The sequence below is a fragment of the Podarcis melisellensis genome, assembly GCF_964234715.1.
Source record: "Podarcis melisellensis genome assembly, chromosome: 13".
NCBI classification, from domain to species: domain Eukaryota; kingdom Metazoa; phylum Chordata; class Lepidosauria; order Squamata; family Lacertidae; genus Podarcis; species Podarcis melisellensis.
Window position 1 is genome coordinate 18,679,978 of NC_138545.1, and position 22,490 is coordinate 18,702,467.

General features: G+C 47.9%; 1 protein-coding gene and 1 long non-coding RNA gene across 5 annotated transcripts; one reads left to right on the plus strand and one right to left on the minus strand.

The window, feature by feature from the left end:
- The first annotated feature begins 266 nt into the window (after positions 1-266).
- On the plus strand, positions 267-22,429 carry CNOT3 (CCR4-NOT transcription complex subunit 3). Of its 4 annotated transcripts, none has more exons than XM_081885804.1 (19): positions 267-378; positions 6,617-6,676; positions 7,516-7,590; positions 8,076-8,143; positions 8,405-8,479; positions 9,161-9,250; positions 11,493-11,621; positions 12,328-12,423; positions 12,669-12,888; positions 13,724-13,857; positions 14,049-14,105; positions 14,723-15,038; positions 15,462-15,567; positions 16,494-16,671; positions 16,922-17,021; positions 18,093-18,294; positions 19,508-19,640; positions 19,824-19,949; positions 21,081-22,429. In XM_081885804.1, exons 3-19 carry the CDS (start codon positions 7,566-7,568, stop codon positions 21,177-21,179), a joined length of 2,154 nt encoding a protein of 717 aa, XP_081741930.1. In that variant the 5' UTR covers positions 267-378; positions 6,617-6,676; positions 7,516-7,565; the 3' UTR covers positions 21,180-22,429. The 4 variants fall into 4 exon arrangements, with proteins under 4 accessions (XP_081741930.1, XP_081741931.1, XP_081741932.1 ...); XM_081885805.1 differs by lacking the exon at positions 267-378 and adding an exon at positions 2,139-2,161; XM_081885806.1 differs by lacking the exon at positions 267-378 and adding an exon at positions 5,563-5,673.
- LOC309355206 lies at positions 6,034-8,455 on the minus strand. Its single transcript, XR_014162458.1, has 3 exons — positions 8,374-8,455; positions 7,430-7,525; positions 6,034-6,230 (listed from the first exon to the last, which is right to left on the minus strand). It is a non-coding gene; the product is annotated as an uncharacterized lncRNA (long non-coding RNA).
- Positions 22,430-22,490: the final 61 nt, after the last annotated feature.

Genomic DNA, 22,490 nt, shown 5'->3' on the forward strand with positions numbered 1-22,490 from the left:
CGCGGGCTGGTAGGCGTGGTCACACTGGCTACATCCGTACCTACTGAGCCAATCAGTATACGGATACGCTTTGACGGACTTTTCCCCTTAACCAATAAATTAAAGGTATTTATGTAAATGACAGCTGCGGCTGCGCCGCGTCGTCCCGCCCCGGTTTCCCTCCACCAGCCCCTTCCCCACCACCCAATAGAAACAGAGACTATCCTGAAGGGCGGGTGACTCGTCCAATGGAGTTTAGCCAGAGGCGGGGCGAGCGGAAGGAGAGGGGGGGAGGCTGCCGCCATCTTGGATGCCGCGGAGGCCGAGAGAGGGGGGAGAGGGAGAGAGAGAGGGAAAAAGAGAGAGAGAGAGAGAGACCCGGAGACTCCGGAGCCGCCGGTGAGAGAGCGAGAAGGGGCGGGGCCTAGCCTAGGGGGCGGGGCCTACGAGTACCTACGGGAGCTCCGTAGGGGGCGTGGCCAATGGGAGGTCTATAGGGGGCTCTATAGGAGGTGGGCGCTGTATAGGGGGAAGGTGTTTCCGTAGGCGCTGCTGCGCGAGGGGCTGCAGGCGGAGGGGGCCTCTGTTGGGGGCCAGGTGTTTGGGGTTGCAGCGGTGCGCAGGGGCCACGAACGGCGCCCTGCTGGGGAGGATGCGGGGGGGGGCGATGCGGTTCCACAGGTAGGACCTGCACCTATAGGATGTGAGGCCCACATGCCTCTGTGGGGAAGAGGCGCCTGGGGTGGAGCGAGAGCCTCTGGCAGGAGGATGTGGGGCGGGCGCCGTGTGATGAGGGCTACTTTGAGCCAAGGAGGGTTGTGGGTCCTTGTGATCACCTGGAAAACTTGCACATATAGTTTATACCTGATTTGGAGAGGTCCATAGAGAGGCGCGCGTGTCTGTGTGTATGAGAGAGAGAGAGAGATCTTTATTACTGAAACGATTCCTATAGGGGGTAGTCTGTTTAGGCAGAAACAACCAAGTAGTATTGTGGTACTTTAAAGACTTAACAGATCTCATTATAGTATAAGCATTGTGGCATCTGATGAAGTGGATTCTCGTTTGCAAAAGCTTATGCCGTAATAAAATGTGTTCGTCTTTAAGGTTCCACAATGCTTGTTATGTTGCTAAAGTATCTAAAAGAAATAAAGGAACCCGTTAGAAAAAAACAACGTTGCTTTCATAAAGCCACCTCTCCCCCCTACCCCCGCTGGTGTGTGTGAATGTGTGTTATAGGGTCCTGTAGGGGCGTCTGTGCACCTGGGGAGGGGTCTGGAGTATTTCTCAATGTAGCATTCAATGGTTGGAAAACCCCATTAGCATATAAGTGCATCTCTTAACTATAAGTAAATTCAGAGTGATAAGAATTCGTAATGAATTACTAAAGGAATGTGTAGCTAACTGTCAACATGTCTGCATATCTATTTGCTTCTTTTCTCTAACTGGTTTTGGTTTTTGCTAGTTGTGGGCAGAGACAAGGCAGTAAGTAGGCAGAGGCATGAAGCTGCAGCCTTTTATCCAAGGGGAGGATTGCTGGTTTTTGAGATTTCATTGGCCTTTACCTGCACACTTTGCAGATTTAAGGGCTAGAGACATACATTCCCCCCCCCATTGGAAGTGAAGATTCTTAAGATTCAGAATTCTGCCCCCAGTGCCAGAGTTGTCTGGTACTATAGCCAGTCACTGACTGTAATGTAAAAAGTACATTACAAGTCACACCTTGGTCAGCCTTACAGCTGTTATGTAGAATACGTCAAGACCTAGTGAAATCTCAGTAGCTTGGCAGAAACACAGGAAGCCATATTTTATCAAATCAGATCATTGGTCTGTCTAGTATTGTCTACACTGACCTGTCATAGCTCTCCCAAGTTTTCAGAAAGGAGTATTTCTCTGTCCTACCTGGAGATGCTGGAGATAAAACTTTGGATGTTCTGCATGCAGAACGTGTGCTTTACTACTAAGCGGCTTACAAATTGAGGCTACTACCTAAGATATTGAATTTCTCCTCAGGGTTGATGCTTAAAAATTGTGTGTGATCCTAGGAACTTGGAATATTTCTTCTGTTCTGTAAGGCACACCGTTAATATTGTACCATAATAGCTCAGTGATTATGTGCATAGGTTGAATCCCTGTATTATTATTTTTTCAGGTCTTGGGTTCAGGACATGTTGAAGGCTTGAAGGTAGAAAATGCACTTAGCCTATACAGTATATGTGCATTTGTTTATATATTTATAAAAGCTGTCCAGTAGATTACAACAAAAATATTTAAAAATATCAAACACAACATAGTTTTAAAAAATGCAATACACCAGATTTTTAAAAAGGAAAAAAAAGCAGAAATTGAAAAGCTTGTTAAAATATTTATTATGTCTTCAGGTGGTCTTTAAATACCAGCAGTGTAGGAGCGAATAACATTTCCTGGTGCAGGAGATTCTATAACTGCTTCTGACATTCTCACCAGCCCAATCTCTTGGTGACAGCAGGAGATGGAGAAGGGCCTCTCCAAATGATCTAAATGGATGTGCAAGTTCATAAAAGTTCCAGGTTCAATTGTGACTGTCAAATTATCCCTTAATAGCAGGGCTAAGAAAGGCCACTGCTTGAGGCTTTGGGAGAGCTACTGCCCATTGGAATAGACAGTACCAGGTCAGGGACTAGAGGCTGAGAGGTAATGACTCATCTGTGGGGAACACTCTGAGGCCACAACTGAAATGGGATTTGAATTCCGAGGTGGATTGGACCACATTAGCTTATGGTAACCTGATGGCAAGGCTGTCCTTAAACCTTTGACTCTGGAAAATGCTAATACATCAACTCTGTTAGTAAATGTTAATCTTGAACAGTTTGATGACAGTGTTCCCTATTGCTGACAGGGGGTGGGAAGGGGGCTTTCCAGATGTTGTTAAGGCACAGGATTCAGACGTCCCTGTAAAAAAAAATTGTGGTCCTTTTGCAGGAGAACTGCATTTACCCAGCATTCAAAACTATAGGTGGGAATTTTGCCATTTTCCTCCATATAGAGTATCGATTGCATTTACGTATGAATTGTTCAATGGGCCTAGCTACCTATTGGTCACTACCTGTGACATAAATCACAGTAAAAGTTCTTTCTCTTTCTTTTAAGGTCTATAAATATGTTGGGACTGAGCTTGCTCATCATTCAAGTGCAGTAGCACTCATCTAGCCCTTTAAAAAACCATCAATGCCAAAGCATCTCCAATCTCTTTTTTTGTGAGCCGTCTCCTGCCTTCCTTGATTTTTCTTTAACTTTCCAAAGGTTTGTGTGTTCCTCTCTCCTGTGGTTAACCCCCCCCCCCATGTGTTAAAAAGAACAAGCCATGCCCACTTCATCCAATTCCTTTGATACTATTATCCCCATATTGCAGATGCCAGGTGAGGCAAAGAGAAAGTGGCTTTCTTACAGCCACCTAGCAAGTTCATAATGGATATTGAGATTCGAATCTTGAATTTTCTGAATCGCAGCTCAGACTCTTAGCTTCTACACCACACTTAAAGAAGCAAGGCTGTTTGCATTAAGCTTGGCTGCATCCTTCAGGCAGTCACAAATTAGTGGGGGCCACTCACACATTGGGTACATATTCTGCAAATGGGACCTTTCGGTTGGGTACCAGAGGTTCAGGACTGTGTGTCAATCTAGGTTTTTCTTTTATCTGTGGTCTCCTCTGCAGCAATTCCCTCCCCCCCCAAAAAAATATATCCTATGGGGATTGCACAGAGCAGTTTTTACAAACTAATATAAAGGATATATAAAAATAAATATTTCCAGGGGGTGCACTTTACAGGATGCATAAAAGCAGAGATAGCTTTAGAACACTCCAGAATTGAAGCCCAGTGAACTGTGACATAAATGTAGCAAAAGCCTCAGGACACTTGCAGCGGTCACTATTCATGAGGGTAGTGCCTCTAAGGCTGAAATTCTAAACATGCTTTCAGTCCTATTGGACAAAGTGGGAATCACTTCCATGTCAGATCCAGCATGGGATCCGGCTGTAAGTCTTCTCCAGATATGCCTCCTTCCACCAACTCCCTGTCACTCCACATCAAGCAAAACCCAGACCTTTGCAAAGCATGTAGGACATATTCTGCAGCAAGTCAGAAGGCTGTTGGGGCTGCGTTAGGTAGGTTGATATGTACAGTGCGGCTCGAGAGAGTTTTATTTCCCAAAACACTACAACTCGGTTACTCAGGCAATGAAATCAGTTGGGCTAGCTAGACAACAGAAAGTGTTGCTTATATATAACACAAGGTTCGTAGTTCATCACTAGGACACATGTTTTGCATGTGAAAGGCTCCATGTTCAAGGCTTGACGTCTCCAAGCTGGGAAAGAGTTCTGTCTGAAACTGTGAAGAGCTACTGCCAGTCAGTGTAGACATTACTAGGCTAGATGGGCCAGTAGTGTGACTTTGTATAGGGCAGCTTTCTACATGAATCCCTTGCTCAAGATGCAGTGATTCACATTAACTGAATTGTTTACTCTAGAATATGCCCCACAATCTTTTGCAGTGGTTCCTTGGCAAACTGGGGTTGTTCCTTGAATGTAGAAAATGTAGACACTGAGCTGTATCAGTATGCCAGATGTAAGTAACCGACATGAGCCTGTAAATATCTGTTTTATGACAGCCACAGGAACAGAATACAAACCAAAAGAAACACCCACAACAAAAACCCAGAAGGAATCCTATAACTTACAATAGTTTCAGTAAAAGCCCAAGTTTGCCATCTTAGATCTTGGTGTCACCATTGCTTAGTGTAAGGGTTTTGTTTTACTTTTGATTCTGCTCACCAAGCTGTTCCTGTCAGTGAGCAAATCACTACTGTTTTTCTTCTTTCTCAGGCTGTTGGACTACAGCTCCCATCTTCCCTTATCGTTGATTGTGCTGGCTGGGGCTGATGGGAGCTGGTGTCCAGCAACCTCTGGAGAACCGCAGGTTCCCCACCCCTGGTCTAAGGTTATCAGAGGGCCTGGTCTGGACTCCTGTGCCTTTAATGGCAGCTTGATATGCAGAAATCGGCAGGTGAAGCTTTTCGTAGTGTGAAAAGAAGCATAGCCACCTGCTGATGTTTGCAGATGAACCTGCCTTTAAGGGCACTGGAACAGCATCTGGTTAATTTTCTTTAAAATACCCAGTTCTTCCAGTGAAGCCCTTCCTGCCCTCTTCCCCAGCTTGTTGTGAGATTCTGATTTCCCTCCACAGCAGGTAAGAGGAACACAGCATGTTAGAGGTATAGGTACCATCTCCAAGTGAGGACCTGGAAACTCCAAAAATTGCAATTCTGTGCATGCTTACTTGGAGAATAATTCCCTTCAAACTTGGTGGAGCTTACTTCTGAGTAGACATGCACTGAACCAAGTTGCTTTTATTCCAGAGCTGGCTTTTGACCCAGGTCTCCTGCTTGGAATAGGAAAATGTTAGGAACTTCCTGGGTTACCCAAATTCACCCTTATTGTTGGTCTACTGATGCCTCTTTGTGAAGAAAGCTTTGTTTCTGAAGGGGTGAGGTGAGAGACCCAGACTCACTTTGGGGGGGGGTATGATGGGATCTTGCAGTTGACAGTAGATAAACAGGCAAGGAAAGACTTCCTAAGTTTTCTGGAGGTTAGGAAGCTGAAGGGCAGATGCCTACCAGAGTATGGGATCTTTGGGAGAGAAATGGTGAAGAACCTGGTAGGTATGTAGTCTAACTCAGGCAGCACAAGGAAGTGATAAGCTGGGCTGCGCTACTGCAGGTGTGGATCACAGTTTTGAATGCTCCCTTACATTTGTTTCAAAATGGTAGGAAACTAGTATCCATCAGCAGGTACCAAGCTAGGCTAGAAACTGTCTCCTCCTTAGGGTCCCCCCCCTTTTCCATTGTGCACTTAACCATTGCATTCCCTCTCCCCTTTCCCCTGCCCACAAGTCTAAAGTGGTCCAGTCCACTTTGCTGTCTCAGAATTCTGCTGCATGATTTTCCAAGAGGAGAATGGAAAATGTGTTGCGTTAGCTGAGAATTTTGGAGAGAGAATAGGGACTAGTTCAGACATGTGAATAAACCCATAAACATTTACTAGTTCAAATTGCACAGGCTTCACAATGGATGTTGTTTGTGGCATATTTTCAGTCTGGGAAGAAAAAACAAACTTCCTGCTTTGCAGACACCTTTGCAAGCATCTCTTCACATACCTGCACTAGTGACTGGTGGGATTGCCAGCTTTCCCCCTAGCAGGGCTCCTGTGCCTTTAATACCTGTGTGACAAGGAGAAATTCAGCTTTCCCTGATGTATAGATGAGGAAAGCTTAACCCACTAAACTTCTGATGGGGTGGCAGGTGTTTCCCTGCCAGGGAAAAAAAGCTACCAACCCCTAGTGCTGGGGTTTTGCTAGTCTGGGACAACTCCATTGTCTGAGGAGGCAGGAACCATTTCTACCATCTGCAAGCCCTGTACTTTTGCTTCATTCCAGGCCTGAGTCCCTTAGACTGCAGTAACCTTAGCCAGCCACCACTGCGCCTTTATAGGTGCCTCTTGGGCTTCCCAGCTTGCTGCCTGACATGGTGGGTAGCTGGATGGGGGAGGAGGAAAAGGTGGGGCTCTTTCCCCCTGTGAGTCATGTGCCTTTTCTCACCTGCATAGGAACCTGGCTGGAAAAGAGAGAGAGAGAAGGAGAGACAACAAGCGCCCAGGGGCCACTAGGTGAGTGCAAGCCTTATAATGCCTCCCCTAGCCTGGTTAAAGCAACACTGTCAAACAACAGAGCACAGAAAAGCTGGCACCTAGTCCGTTGTTGTTGTTTTTTAATGGACAAAATAAAAAGCTGCTTGATTTGTGAAACCACCCAAGTCTTCTGGGCCTTGTAAAAAGCCTAACTGTCTTGTGCACCAAAGTCTGGAAAAGACTGTAGGAAAGAGTGGCAGATATATATACCGTATGATGGGGTTGGGGAAATCCCTGCTCCAAATCTGTCCCACCTTGGACGATCAATGTGTTTTACGTTTTTCTGGAAGACCGGGTGCCTTTAAGAGTTGCATGATTAAAAAAAACCAAACTCAACAGATGAAGCTTTCCCTAGTGTTGCATCACCTGAATACTGAGTAAAGCTCCACACGCTGAGCGTTTGCCTGTTGCATGGTCACTGGGGGGCGGTGGGAAGGAGTTCTTTAATTCCACTGGGTCCAGTTTCCCTGTCTATAGAATACTTCCCCCAAGGCATTACCTCCCACTTGCCCACTTTCTCCTGGGATAATCTCTGTGATTCAGCTAGGTTTGTGGCCTTTGCTTTTCATTGGACAGAAACTCTCTGCTTTTAATGAGTAGAAATCAACAGGGGGAAGCACAATGTTGAAGAAATCCTTACCTGTGACTTCTACTTTTTTATATATATGAAAGCAGTAAATGTTCTGTCGGTTAAAACAAAGCAGTAGCTCAAATCTTACTCATCCTGCTTACCTCCATTTAGCACCTTCCAGCAGGAGGTGCTACTTCTGTCCTGGGCTTGCTTCGTAACTTTGCCTTTCTGCTGGCTTTTCTTAAAGCGTCAACGCTCTATAAAGTATGAAGAGAGCCCCTCTATAGTGAAGGAAACATGGCAGACAAGAGGAAGCTACAAGGTAAGGGAGCCTACCTGCACTCTCCAAGCTCAGGGCTACTAATACATGCTAGGCACCTGGCTGGCCTGCAAAAGAGGGCGGGGCTGCTCATCAGAACAGCTGGGCCAGAGCCAGGCCTCCTCTGAGCTCTCTTGGAGAGGGTGGGGTCTCGTTGGTTAGAGTGGAGGGAAGGGAAGGGTTGACTAAAGGAACAAGAGGGGCCCCATCTTTTTTTTAGAAGTGGAGAATGACTTGGGATATTAGAAAGCAATAACTATGCTCTGAAGGGGGAGAGGAGTTTAGGAAGGGGAGAGGTGGCTCGGTTCTGTTTTGGTCAAAGGACGGATCTTGCACTTCAGTAAGGTGAGAGGGGCAGGCTTGTGGGAAGCTGAGAGAGAGGAGAACCACCCTTCCAGAATACTCCTCTCAGACTGGGAGGAAGGAATGGCCAGGTATGGGCAAGGTAGATCTTACGATTGCTCTCAGCAGGGATTTTCTCTCCCCAGGTGAGATTGATCGGTGTTTGAAAAAGGTGTCGGAAGGCGTGGAGCAGTTTGAAGATATCTGGCAGAAGGTGAGGGCTGGCAGTGGCCTCTCCTCCTAAATTCTACCCTATTCTCTGACATCCACCCCACACTAGCCTTTTAGACCATCACATTGCCCTGTAATTGTTCTATGTCTGCAGAGGTTTCTGTTCCTCTCACACACACACCCCCACTTGGAATCTTTTCAGCTCCGTTTTTTTCCCTGCTCTGGGTTGATTTCCACCCTGAGCCCTGGGGTCTCCCATCTTTCTCACCCCACCTCTTGTTTCCTCTTTCTCCCTATGCAACAGCTCCACAATGCAGCTAATGCCAACCAGAAGGAGAAATATGAAGCCGATCTGAAAAAAGAAATTAAAAAACTCCAGGTAAACATTTTGCCTGGGCTTGTTTCCAGGTCTTTTCTTGGCAAATTTAGGGAACGTTGGGGTTGGAGTGATCTGAGTATCAGGACTCTAGGGGGCCCTTTGGAAGGAGCAGAGGAAGATGGGGCACTCTCTCCCCACAGGGCTTGCTGGTTGATAGTTAGTAGAGGTTGGGGTGGCCTGGACACAGGTATGGCTCCACTGAGAAGGGGGGAGAACCTAGGTGTTTGGGGGTGTCATAGCTTCATTGTGAGTGCCTTGGGATAGCAAGGATGTATAGATTAGATCAGCCTTCTCCATCCTGATGTTTTCAACCACACCTCCCATCATCCCTGACCATTGGTTGGAGGTTTAAAACATCTGGAGCAATCAGATCAGACAAGGCTGAATTTGAGTAAGAATGAGGCTTGGAAAAGTGTAGATTTTTCACAAAGGACAGCCTGTTTAGTGAGTTTAGATTCTGTTAAAGCGAATTCTAATTGTTGGAGCAAGGAAAGGCTAGCTTCCTTGCTCGCTAGTGCCAATTCTAGCAGTGATAGCATATGATGAACAATCTAGAGGTTGCTACTTCTGTTTGCTCATACCTCTGACCACTAGCCTTCATTCATCGGAGGAAAGGTAGGTTGGCATCTTTTCCCCAACCGATCCCACCTGCCTGCTTAACTGGCTCTTCTTCTTCTGCAGAGATTGAGGGACCAGATCAAGACGTGGGTTGCATCCAATGAGATTAAGGACAAAAGGCAGCTAATAGACAACCGAAAACTCATTGAGACGGTAAGAAGAATCCTCTACCTGCTACATATTAGTGCCTATCAACATACCTAATTAATTGGGGGTTTATTTGGGGAAATTATGTGTCTACCAAAGGTATAAAACTAACACATTTTATTGCCTTCAGCTATTTTCATGCTGGTTCTTAGTTTTGCTGAGGATCTCTTGTTTATTCGTGGGCTTAACTTTGCTTAGCTCCTCCCCCACAGCATTGCAATTGGCTAGTAAGTAGTGTGACCTCATAAAGGTGAGCCAGCTTGCCTTTACAGTCCAGATATTGACTGGGAGACTTTTGCAGAAAGAGGTTCTGTGAGGAGCCCAGGATCCCTTTGGAGCAGGTCTTCTGATTGAGAGAACATGGGATAGATGGTAAAGTTTTAGAGATGGTTTAAAGACACCCAGGGAAAAGGTCTATTGAGCTGTGAGCCAAGACTTTCCTGGGCCCTTTCGGAAAGGAGTTTAACACTTGGACATCTGTTTTGCAACTGGCAAGCAGAGTTTTGTATTTGCCATGATGATGTGCACAGACTGGCATGATGCATATTCAGATTTTAACTTTTTCTTTTCTATTCTGCACGGTTCTGCACTGCTGTAAATCTTGTCTGTTATCTTCTAATGCAGAATCATCAAGCCCAAGTGCTGTGTGTTCACTGTGGCAAAGAAAGGGTGATCACTGACCAATTCACGCGGGCACAAATTGCATATTAGTTGGCTCATTCAAACTTGAGGGCAGCTTTGTGCATTAAATGGCTGCTTACATGTTTATTGCTGTGGGTACTTGCAGCCGACACTGGCTTCTTGGCATGTGATGTGTGACTGAAAATGCATTGGTACATACACATTTTTTATGGGTTTGCCTTAAATCTCCTTTTGCAAGGTAATGTGTGCAGAGCCATTTCTTCTGAGTTCCATACACGCACATGCACTATATTCACAAGTTTTCATTTGGGGGGGGGGGAGCTTCAGAGACAAAATGGGATGGTTGAAAAAGCTGTCAATGAAGTTACAAAAATAGACCTGAAGCCTGGGATTCCTGGGTAGGAAGGTAAAAGGGACCCCTGACCATTAGGTCCAGTCGTGGCCAACTCTGGGGTTGCGGCGCTCATCTCGCTTTATTGGCCGAGGGAGCCAGCGTACAGCTTCTGGGTCATGTGGTCAGCATGACTAAGCCGCTTCTGGCGAACCAGAGCAGCGCATGGAAACGCCGTTTACCTTCCCGCCGGAGCAGTGCCTAGTTATCTACTTGCACTTTGACGTGCTAGGTGGGCAGGAGCTGGGACTGAACAATGGGAGCTCACCCCGTCATGGGGATTCGAACCGCCGACCTTCTGATCGGCAAGTCCTAGGCTCTGTGGTTTAACCTACAGCGCTACCTGTGTAGGAAGGGATCCTGTTAAATTCCAGCTAATGGTTAGGGAGCCAGGATTCTTTAGTTAACGGGATGGGATGCAGAGCTCTCTTAGGGCATGGAGCTGTGTGGCCCAGTTTAAACGTGGCAGCTGAATTGGGGTGGTAGGATCTTGGGGTGAAAGGTAGCACTTCAAACTACAGATGAGGCAAAGCTGTTTTTAAATGTCCCTAAAGGACCTCCACCCCTAACCTACCCACCAAACTAAATGTCTCTGCAGGGAACAAGCAACACAGTAGTAGAAAGGTTCCGATCCAACCACATCCTTTTTACTGCACTGATTTTTTTACTTGCAGTGGGCTTTTTAAAAACACACACACACAAGAATGATTTAGAAATGGTTATCCCTCCATTGCTGCCTGAAATAGAACAGTCCATTCTACCACCTGAGGATTCTGCCACTTCATTCTGCTGCCTGTGGTTCTTGGGCTGGATCTGCAGTCCCCATGTTCAGGAAAAGTACCAATTCCCCATAGGGGTTTGCTTCAATATTTAGGTGGAAGAATTGTGTGATTGAATGGTCCCTTTTAACAAAGTAAGATCCCATTTTGTATCTTTTAAATGCCTACTGCAGATAGAATTCTCAGCCCACCAATGTTCAAAAGCCTGAGAAGAGTTACCCATTCCCCACCCTGATTGAAGATTGAAAACTGGGGCTGTAACATGCTTGGAAGTCATTAATCTAGGTTTATTTACTTATTTTGCAATTTATCTCCTCTGCTGCTGCTGAGGATTTCTGTCTTTTCAAATGATCACTGAGCAGGGAATATATGCTGATAGCTTGGACTTCTCCGCGGCCCTTAGCTCAGCTAGTTACCTCTGGTCTGTCTTTTCCAGCAAATGGAGCGGTTCAAGGTAGTGGAACGTGAGACCAAGACGAAAGCCTACTCGAAGGAGGGCCTGGGCCTGGCGCAGAAGGTGGACCCGGCCCAGAAGGAAAAGGAGGAGGTCGGGCAGTGGCTGACGGTGAGGACAAGTGGAGGCTAGCTGCTAAATGCCTGGAAGGAGGAGCTGCTTTTTAGCAGAGGAAGGGAGAAGGAAGCTCCGGTTTTTAAGGAGTGTGGCTTTAAAGCAGGAGCCGGAGAACCTCTGGACCTCCAGATATCCTTGGACTACATCCAACTTGCATCAGCCCTGACCATTAGCTGTGCTGACTGGGACTGATAGAGGTTATAGAATCTGTTAGCAACCAGAGGACCACCAATAACCCCTTCTTGCTTTAAAACGTCCTCTTTTTATAGTACTGAATGTAAGCTGTGACCTTATGCCATGTGATACAAGTGGTCCTCCCTTTCCACTCTTAGTTGACATTGGAGGCTTGAGGTTCAGACATGGGGGGAGGGGAGAGACAGATTCCCCCCTCTCCCCCACCCCAAAAAAGTTTTGTCTCCTCACCTGAACCCGGCAGCTTCTGCCTACCAGACTTTGTTTTCTAATGCTAGCAAACAGAGAGCCATGAGGCTCTGTCTGGGGCTGTAGGGGAAATCTGTGCCCATCCAGATACTGTTGGTGCTGCAAGCACAGCCAGTGGCCGGGGATGGTGCGAGTTTTAGTCCAATAATATCCGGACAGCCACAGTTAGCCACCCATTGGCAAGAGGGAGAACCCCTTTTCCATGGTGAGGGAGGATTGGGGAGAATAACATGTTTCTTTCTGTCTGTCCTTCCTTCAGAACACAATAGACACCTTGAACATGCAGGTGGATCAGTTTGAGAGCGAAGTGGAGTCGCTGTCTGTCCAGACGCGCAAGAAGAAAGGAGACAAGGATGTGAGTCGATGGATGATGTCCTCCTCAGAGGACGGAGGGCTGTATTTTGGGGAAATGGCATCACCTCACAGGTCAGAAGCCAAGGTGGAGGTATCTATGGGAGCTAGGACTTCTGAGACCTCACAAGAAACAAGATTCTGTGAGGTTGGGGGTCAGGCTGAGAGGTGGTGGCTGGGTGCTATGCTGTGAGCTTCCTGGACGGGCGAGGATTTGAACCTGGCTCTCTTCCCCTCCCCACCACACAGAAGCAAGACCGGATCGAGGGCCTGAAGCGGCACATTGAGAAACACCGGTACCACATTCGGATGCTGGAGACCATCCTGCGGATGCTGGACAACGACTCCATCAACGTGGACTCCATCCGCAAGATCAAGGATGACGTGGAATACTATGTGGATTCCTCGCAGGACCCTGATTTTGAGGAGAACGAGTTCCTCTATGATGACCTCGACTTAGAAGACATTCGTAAGTGTCTCCTTTGGGTGGGCTGCTTCTGGTTGAGGTTATATGTGTTGTGGGGGAACCCAAAGCAGCCTTGAGACTTGGGGAAGAAGCAGTATTGCAGTGCTAGCTATGATAACTGTGAAGGAGCAAACCTCAAATCATTTTAAATCAACCAGTTATTCCCTCCTAACAAAACCTGTGGCCTAGAGGCAACTGTCAGTTTGAGCGTAGCATTTAGCTTGATACCCATCCACCCTTAGAACCGCCCTGAGACCTCCTGGTATAGGGCGGTATATAAATTCAATAAATAATAATAATATTTAGAAATTTGGGCTTTTACTGGGTAGGCGCTGCCATTTGGCTGTTGTCGCAGATTTAGCATTTGGTGGGAGTCTGTTGTGGTTCTCTGCATTTTATTATTGCTAGATAGCTCATTAACTGTTCTGAGATTTGTTTTGTTTTGTTGCTACTTGAGCTATATCTGTTCATCTGGGCTACTGACTCTGAACACTTGCATCGTGACCCTTCTCAAAACTCCAGGAGCATATGCTGGTCTTTGTGTCCCAGAAACTTGTTAGGATGGTTTGCTTCAGTGCATTGTAGTGGTGGGGTTTGGTGTAAAGAATTGGGCATACTGATCGCTGATTTCATCTTAATCCTTTTTTGGGGAGGACGGCGCTTGCCAGGATATCAGTATACTTTTCAAATATAAACTGGCACAGCAGTGAACTCTTGCAAAGCCCAGACAGTGGGATCATATCCTGTAACAGCAGTCCCCACCTGCTGGATTGTGCCACCGCCTACGAACTGTAGCCTCTTTGGGTTCATAAGCATCTCCTTGTTCTTGACTCTGCAGCACAGGCCCTGGTTGCCACTTCCCCACCCAGCCACAGTCACATGGAGGATGAGATGTTCAACCAGTCAAGCAGCACGCCTACCTCCACCACGTCCAGCTCCCCAATCCCTCCCAGCCCTGCGAACTGCACAACAGTAAGGAGGCTCCCCTGTTACGATGCCAGGGGTTGGGGGTAGGAAAGGGGAACTTTCGGGTTTATATCAGCTTGAGCGAATAGTACTGAATGCTTCTACAGGTTGTTAGAAACCCAGCTTGCTTTCTCGGTTCCACGGGTAACAGCTCTTCTGACAGCAGTGCTTACTCAGGACTTCCTTCCTTCCTTTAGGAGAACTCTGAAGATGACAAGAAACGGGGACGATCAACAGACAGTGAAGTGAGCCAAGTGAGTTTGGAGCCTAGAATTCATTCCTCTTAAGGGTTCGGCTTTTGGAAGATGGGTTAGAAACTCCCTTGGTGATTTGGGCAAGGGGAGAGGAGCCAGGGCTTCTTGGGACAGAGGGGCATCGGGACTAGTTAGGTAGAGCCATTTCCAGCGTGTTACTTCTGATCTGGTTCAGTTCTGTTGTGAAGACTGTACCACTTCCAGAATGCATGCAAGTGTAGGGCTGGGGGGGGGGAGGGTTGGGCAGAGCCACTTGCTTTGAGAGTAACACCAACATTGCAATCTCCTTAACGTACAAACACCTTGCATGTGAGAGGGGAACAGTTTCTATCAGGCCACCTCCTAAAAAGTTAGCTTTGACAGGCCAGGAGTGGTCCATGTGAGTTTGCTTTCCCCTGGGCTCCCCTCTCTGAAAGCATTTTCTGAGTTGGTACAGCCCAATAAGAGGACTGTACCATCACCGTAAGGAAGGTATGTTTTAGGCCAGCTCTTAAAAGAGTGGAGGGACGGGTGAACCAAGACATGAATGGTTCCTAGTTTTGCCCTCTTTTGAGTAGAAAGGCAGCAGTTACGATCCTAAATCTTCTCTCCCCCCCCCCATCCTTCTCTCCCCCCAGTCCCCAGCGAAGAATGGTTCGAAAAGCCTCCACAACCACCACCACCAGCCGCCTCCCACAATCCCCACCAGCTACCCGATGGGCGGCAGCTCCAGCACTTCGTCCTCGCTGGGGGACGGGCCTGGTTCCAACAGCAACGGGGCTGTGGCTGGCAGTGGGAACGCGAGCGGCAAAGCTAACCCTCCGGCAGGGCACGCACCCACCACCCCGACCCCTTACGCCCAGGCTGTGGCGCCCCCGCCCACCAGCACCAATGCCTCTCAGCCCCGGCCTCCCAGCACCCAGCAGAACGCCAGCAAGCAGAACGGGGCAACCAGTGAGTCTGGGGTCTGGGCCATTGCTTCGAGTTTCCCAAAAGATTCCTGGGGGGTTAGGAATGGCTGCTGTGTCGCACATGCCAGGTGTTTAGCAGGGTCGCCTGATGTTGCCTTATGTAGCTGTGCCTTTTCAACAGCATCTTGAAAACCCACAGGGGATAATCCTCCATGTTCCGAAAAGTGTCGCCTGCCAGTTCTTTCCTATCCAGCAACAGCTAAAGGCCAGTCTGTAATGTAGCGAGGCCTGCAGGTGCTGTTTTAAAGGCTACGGGAGGGGAGGGTTGAGATGAAGCCAAAGTTAGGAGCTGCTCCATTGACACCTAGGCCAGGAAGCTCAGTTTCCCCTCATTTGTGTAACATTGTGACTGTTTAGCCCAGAAGTCAAGCCAGAGCTTCTGTTTTTTTCAATCCCTCCTGCCTAGGTTATAGTTCTGTGGTAGCGGACAGCAGTTCAGACTCCACGCTAAGCAGCGGCAACCAGGCATTGCCTAATCAGACGGCGTCGCACAACCCGCCCAGCGCTTCTGTGTGAGTTTCTATCTTGTCCTTTCCTGGCTGTCCTTTCTCGCTCTTCCCACCATGGTCCACTTTTCCAAGTGGGCAGACCATAGAGTTTTACTCGGTTGCAAGTGGTGTTTTGCTCTCTTTTTTTTTTTGCCCTCTTTTGGCAAAGTGCATTGTTTTATTTTATTTTTTAAATTTTGCTTTAAACAAATACGGGTAAATATAAGCAACCAAAATTACAAAAGAGAAATCCTTAATAATAATAATAATAATAATAATAATAATAATAATAATAATAATAGAAAAGAATACAAAACTACAAAAAATATCAAAGCAAAGTGCATTATTTGGCAGTGGTTTTTTTTATAAAAAACTTCTGTGTATCTTGGTATTTGGGCACACAAGGAGCTGGGTTGTAATTGTTGCTAATGAATAAATAAAATATAATTTCGCTCTTTAGCTCCGGTCGGAGGCAGCAGTGGTTCTGAATTCCAGTTGCTGGAAACTGCAGGAAGGGAGAGGGGGCTCTTGGGCTTGGCTCCTGCTTGTGGATTTCCCACTGGGGCATCTGGTTGGCCACTGTGAGAGCAGGATGCTGGACTAGACGGGTCATTGGTTTGACCCAACAGGGCTTTCCTTATGTTTGTATTTACTTCCGGGCTCAGTTTAGAGTGCCTTTATAAAGACTCAGGCTATGCCAGGATGTTCTCAAGAAAGGTGTTCTAGTCTGCATAAACCTGTCTGAAATCAGAGCCCCTCCTTGGCTTCCCGTCACTGCCAGAGATGCAACCAGAGAGGGTCTTTTCGATGATGGCGCCTATACTTTGGAACATCCTCCCTGGGGAGATCTGACAGGTTCTCTCCTTTCCTGTGTTTGGGTGAGAGGTCTAAAGTGGTCAATCTTTGAAGGAGGTGCAACCCTGACTTCTGTGTCTCGCCTCCTTTGGCAGCAAAGAGCCCAGCGCAGCTTCGCAGCCACCGAGCGGTGGCAACACCACTGGATCCAGCCTCCTGGTGCCTCTGACTGCCAACCCTCCTGCCTCGCCCACGCCCAGCTTCTCTGACAGCAAGCCTGCCCAGACCCTGCTCAACGGGCCACCCCAGTTCAGCTCCGCAGCAGAGATCAAGGTGAGCGATCGCTTGTGCTCCGCACGCAACAGGCTGCTTCCAGCCCTCTTTCCTCCCAAGGAATTTGGGCTGGTGTTTGTGGCTGTGCTTGTCCCACGTCATCCTCTCAAAAGAACCCTGGAAGGTAGGTTTGCCCGAGAGAAGGTGACTTAACTACCTGTGTTCTCCCTGTGAGTCTTAATCACTGCAGCAGCTTTCATAAAAACAGATTTCTCTCACTCCTCCTTTGCTACGTTTGTGTGTCCTGCAGGCACCTGAGCCTCTAAGTACATTGAAGTCAATGGCTGAGAGGGCAGCTATCGGCTCTAGCATAGAGGACCCCGTGCCATCGCTTCATCTCGCCGAAAGGGGTAAGTGTGGGGAGAGAGGCATTGCCCCTGCCTCAGGGGGAGGCCAAATAGTGTCAGCACAGTTCAGGTGCACATTTCTGAATCCTGTGGCATTCCTGAGTGTGCCTGACAACCTTGATCAGAAATTGAAGTGTGGCTACTTTGGATGAGAGGTGGTGGTTTCTAAGACCACCAGTCTCCACTCTTCTCTCTCTGTTCCATTCTACGCCCACCCCCAACAACAACAACAAATCCTTGGCCTACAGGCAAGTCATTCTGCTATAGATCTCAGCCCTTCCATTCACCATTTGTGTTGGCAGTTGAGGAGCAGGCTGCCATCTGGTACACAACAATCAATTTTTTCTGGCCCAGATGTTGTCCCTGGAGCTTTTCATTGCTTGATATTTTAAGCCAAGAATCTGTGACAGAGTCAAGCTTGCTTTAAAATGAGATCATAATAAAAAATTAAATGAAAGTGTTCTCTGAGGCTGTGGGTCTGTTCAAGAGAAGGAAGACATTTCGGAGGAAAAAAATGAACTCTCCCAAGTTCTGAGTAGTACACGTAGACCACTGATTTCACTTACACGATCACAGCTTTATGCAGGTCATGAATAAATAAATGCCAAGTGTGGTGGGAAATGGGGTGTGGGGGAGCAGGAAAAAAATGGCTGGCGAATCCCATTGGCCATTGGGAGAGTGTTTGGGTGTAGTTGAAAAGTTGGAGAGTGGAGGAGGTTGCAGAACATTTGGGAGGCTGCTGGAAAGAGATCAGAGGAGGCCAGAGAGATTTGTGGAGGAGTTAGAGATTTGCTTCTCTTTCTCCCCGGTTTGCTGGGGGTGTTCTGCCTTTACAGGATTTTGCTTATACATGCAATAGCAAGAAATGAGATCGACCTGAACTGTAATCCGCAACCACCTTTTAAGAGATGGTAGCAAGGATAATAACTCTTGATGAATCAAAGGACTCGTCTTGAGAAGCAGGAGGAGCTGCCTTTAAAAATACAGCCTTCAGAGTCCAGGCTCGCTTGAATTGTATCCTGAGAGCGTGTGTCAAGTCCCTGCTGAGTGATTCTTTCCCCTTTTCTGCTCCAGCTGATATCTTAATTACGAGCACGACCTCCCAGCCAGCCTCCAACCAGCCCCCCATCCAGCTATCTGAGGTGAACATCCCCCTTTCGCTCGGGGTGTGCCCCCTGGGGCCTGTGCCTCTCACCAAGGAGCAGCTCTACCAACAGGCCATGGAGGAGGCCGCCTGGCACCACATGCCTCATCCTTCTGATTCAGAAAGGATCCGGTAAGAGGGTTTGCCCTGGTGTGTGGGGGGGTGTGGGGGGGTGTGTGTGTCAGGGGCCTTTGCCTTTCACAGTTCCAGTCACATCCTCAAGAGTTCTCTGAACTGTAAATTGTCGGTCCAGTTTTCATATCGCCAGCGCAGCTCAAAATCTTCCCTTTGCTTGTAAGGATGCAACAAAAACCCACTGTCACACATGGGAGACACACGGGGAGATGCAATGCATGGGGATGCTCCTGCTAGGTGAGGAAAAGAGCCATCCTAGAATCAAGGAATTGTAGAGTTGGAATGGGCTGCAAGCATCATCTAGTCCAATCCCCGAAACGCAAGAATCTTTTGCTCAAATGTGGGATTTCAAATCCATGACCCTGAGATGAAGAGCCTCAGGCTTTGCTAACTGAGCTGCTCTGGCAATTGCTGTTGCCCTTAATGCCCTCCCTGGATCCTGGGGATTTAGAGCATCAATTTCCAGTATTTGAGGGGCAAGTATTTGTAAGAAAATAAGATTCTGCTGGAGCAGACCAAAGGCCCATTGAGTCCAGCGTCCTATCCTCACGGAGCCAAAACCAGGAAGCACAAGAGCAGTCTCCCCTCTTGTGGTTTCCAGCAACTCGTATTCAGGAGTGTTGCTGCCTCCCAACTATTGAGGCCGAGCATAACCATAATGGCTAGTAGCCATTGATAACCCTCTCCTCTCTGAATTTGCCCCCTCCTCTTTTAAAGCCACCCAAGGCCATCACTGCCTCCTGTGGGAAGCAAGTTCCTTAGTTGAACTATTCAAAAGGGTGGTGCCACGCAGCATAACACCAGTCCTGCAGGATCCGCACTGACTGACGGTCCTCACAGACTGAATTAAGTCAATAACACTAGCATATAATGTCCCTAATGACTTGGGACCCAAACCCTGAGATTGCACACCCACCCACACCTTGAGATGGTTGGACATTACGGAGGCCCATCAGTCACCAAATAGTGGCAGATGGAGGGAGAGAGTGGCACAATCCGGTGGGAATTGCTGATATTGTTTTCAACTGTTTTCCTTGGTTCACTTCCTCCATTCCACTCCAGTTGCCATCTTGAACTACTGGCTTTAACCCTCCAATCAGTTTATCTGTGGGGTTTGAGGTGTGTGCATGCACATATAGGGGATGGGGAGACTGCTGCTGCCACCACCACCAGGCTGGAGTTGAACACACTCATCTTCTTAACCCCATAGGCAATATCTGCCGCGAAACCCCTGCCCGACCCCTCCGTACCACCACCAGATGCCTCCCCCACACTCCGATACGGTGGAGTTCTACCAGCGCCTCTCTACAGAGACCCTTTTCTTCATCTTCTACTATTTGGAGGTAAGAAGTAGAATTTCTGTCGGTAGTTTCTGATGGACAGGTTTTGCCACCCTTTCCCCACCGCCACTGCCACCCACTGGGGCCTATAAGTGCTCCATTGATGTGCTACTAGCATCCCTCGCTTGGAACTGGTACCAATGTGTGTATCCCACAAGCCCTCACCTGTCCCTTTATGCTTTGAAGGGCACGAAGGCACAATACCTGGCAGCGAAGGCGCTGAAGAAGCAGTCCTGGCGCTTCCACACAAAGTACATGATGTGGTTCCAGCGGCACGAAGAACCCAAGACCATCACTGATGAATTTGAGCAGGTGAGGGGACCATAGAAGCTCCTGTGTGGGGGTGGGGGTGGGCCCAGCACATGGATTCCCAACCCCCCCAGAAGCTGTCTTATACTGAACCAGACTGTTGGTCCGTCGGGCTTGGCATTGTCTACACTGACTGGCAGTAGCTTTCCCAGGTTTTCAGACAGGTTCCTATGCAATCCTACATGGAGATGCCAGGATTTGAACCAGGGACCTTCTCTGAAGGCACAGCAGATGCCCTGCCACTGAGCTATGGCCCTTCTCTTACCAGAAGAGAAGAGGGGGGGGGGATAATGAGGGGACCAGAGTAAGTAGCCAGGTAAAGTAGAAACTTTGCCTGCTAAGCCCTGGAGCTTCTTGTTGAGTTTTGAGCCAGTTAATTCCAGTGTCATGAAAACTAGAAACCCTTATTGTAAATTTTTGGGTTTTTTTTAAGGATTCCAGTCTGCATGAATTCTGCTGTAACTCCCGTGAGGATGTTGTTTGGCTTGAATGTTTGAGGGTAGGGCTTAAGAGTACAAAATAACTGTGCAGTGCCACTGGGAATTTTATAATCGTTGGTTTTCTTCTGTAACAAGGAATTGGGGAGAAAGTAGAAAGCAGAAAGGACAGTTTTCCCATTTTCAAGGTCCTTCATAGTTTTCTTGTGGACATTGTTGAATTGAGTAAGAGTCACTTCTAATACAGCTTTGCTTCAGCGCTCTCTGCATTTAGTAAATGCAGAAAAGGTTTTGAGGTTCTCGGGAGCTGTGGTTCATGCCACTGTCCGCAGGGACAGCTAGCTACGTGAGTGTGACTTCTCCCCTCAAGGAAAATATAGAGAAGGGAGGGAGGTCTGTATTCTTCTGCTTGCTTCATAGACATACCTACCCCTGAAATGGGTATTCTGAGGTCTCTTCTCCCCACATAGCTATATGGCATTGGGGTTCAGCAGGTCTGTATGTTTTAAGAGGATGTAACTGGGATCCTGAGGGGCCCCCAAAGCCCTTCCTCCTCACTGGGAAGTAGCCCTTGCCTCCTGCTATCAAGTTTTAATCTGACATGAGAGCGGAGTTGCTGTTAATTCTCTGACTCTTCCTTGCTGGGTAAGAGGAAGTTCATTCTCCTATACACTTTGTCTCTCTCGTTTCTGTGCAGGGCACTTACATCTACTTTGACTACGAGAAATGGGGCCAGCGCAAAAAGGAGGGTTTCACCTTTGAATACCGCTACCTGGAAGACCGGGACCTGCAGTGATGACCTGGGGCCAGCAGGGGGTGCCAAGCCTTCCTTCCAGAGACAACTGTGGTGCGCTTGGGGCAGCAGCAAAGGAAGACCAACCAATAACACCACATCACCCCCCCCACACCCCACCCATCACAACCGTGGGGGAACGGGGCGAGCTGCACGTTTTTTTAAAAAAAATATGCATGCAAGTTTTAAAAGTGACCGCGGGACGGAGGAGGAGGGGCGGCAGTGGCGGGATTCTCCTCTGCCTTTTCCTTGCTCGCTTCTGCCTGTAATGCATACGAAGAGGTCGGGGGAAAAGGGGGAAATGCTCTTCATGTGCACCAGGTTCGGGTGAGAGAGTGGAGATTAAAAAAGAATTTGAGAATCCCACCAAAAGAGTGACTTCCCCCCAATCTACATTTTTGTGTGTCTTCTAAATTGGAGAATTTATGATGCCCCTTCCGCCACCAATTGCAGCAAACACCAACATCCTGTCCTCCTTTGCCCTCCTCGCCAACCTCTCAAGTGCAGACGTCACCCCCGATTTGGCTGCCATCATATGCCCAAGTTTGTGACAGATGAGGGCGCAGGGCTCTATAAATATCCCCAATAGTCAGAAGCGTTGGCAACAGTTCAGGGTGACTTTGCTCCAACCTCTGCCTAGTTGTCACTGCTGGAAATGGCAAAAAGCAAAATGACGTCAACTTGTTACCAACCAGTGAAGTCAGCCGGCTGCCAGAAAGGATCCCAGTACAAAGTATTTTGTGGACTGGTACCTTCTGTTAACATTTGATAGGCTGCCGTATTTTTTCACTTGCTTCTGCAGGTGATGTTGTTGAGGGACACAAAACGCCACCTGTCCTCATCAATTCAGTTTGGAAAAATTCCCAAAGCTCCCTTTCCTGACTGAAACTTTGACTTAAGGGAGTCTATCCCCACCCCCCACCCCCTTTGCTGCTTCTCTCCTAACCCCCACCCCCACCCCGTTTTCCAAAATTTTGTTGCCACCCTAAATTTGGTATCTGAGCTCATATCTTAATCTGCTGCTCCTCCCACAGAGAGACCCTCCCCCTTGATGACTTGCAATTTATTCCTGATTGGAGGGGAAAGACTTGGGGAAACCCAGAGAGAGATGGAAAGACAGCCGTGTCCCACCATCTCCCTCCTCATGCAGCCCCCTGAACTGGAGCACCCCGCCCATGCCGCTGTTTAAGATATTTTTTCGTAAGCCTATTTTCGTTTTGGAAAATATTTATGAATAAATAGTTTTATATGAATGTTCTTCTTCTCTTGTAGAGAAAAGGGGAGATAAAATTGGGGGGGGGGGTGGAACAAAGG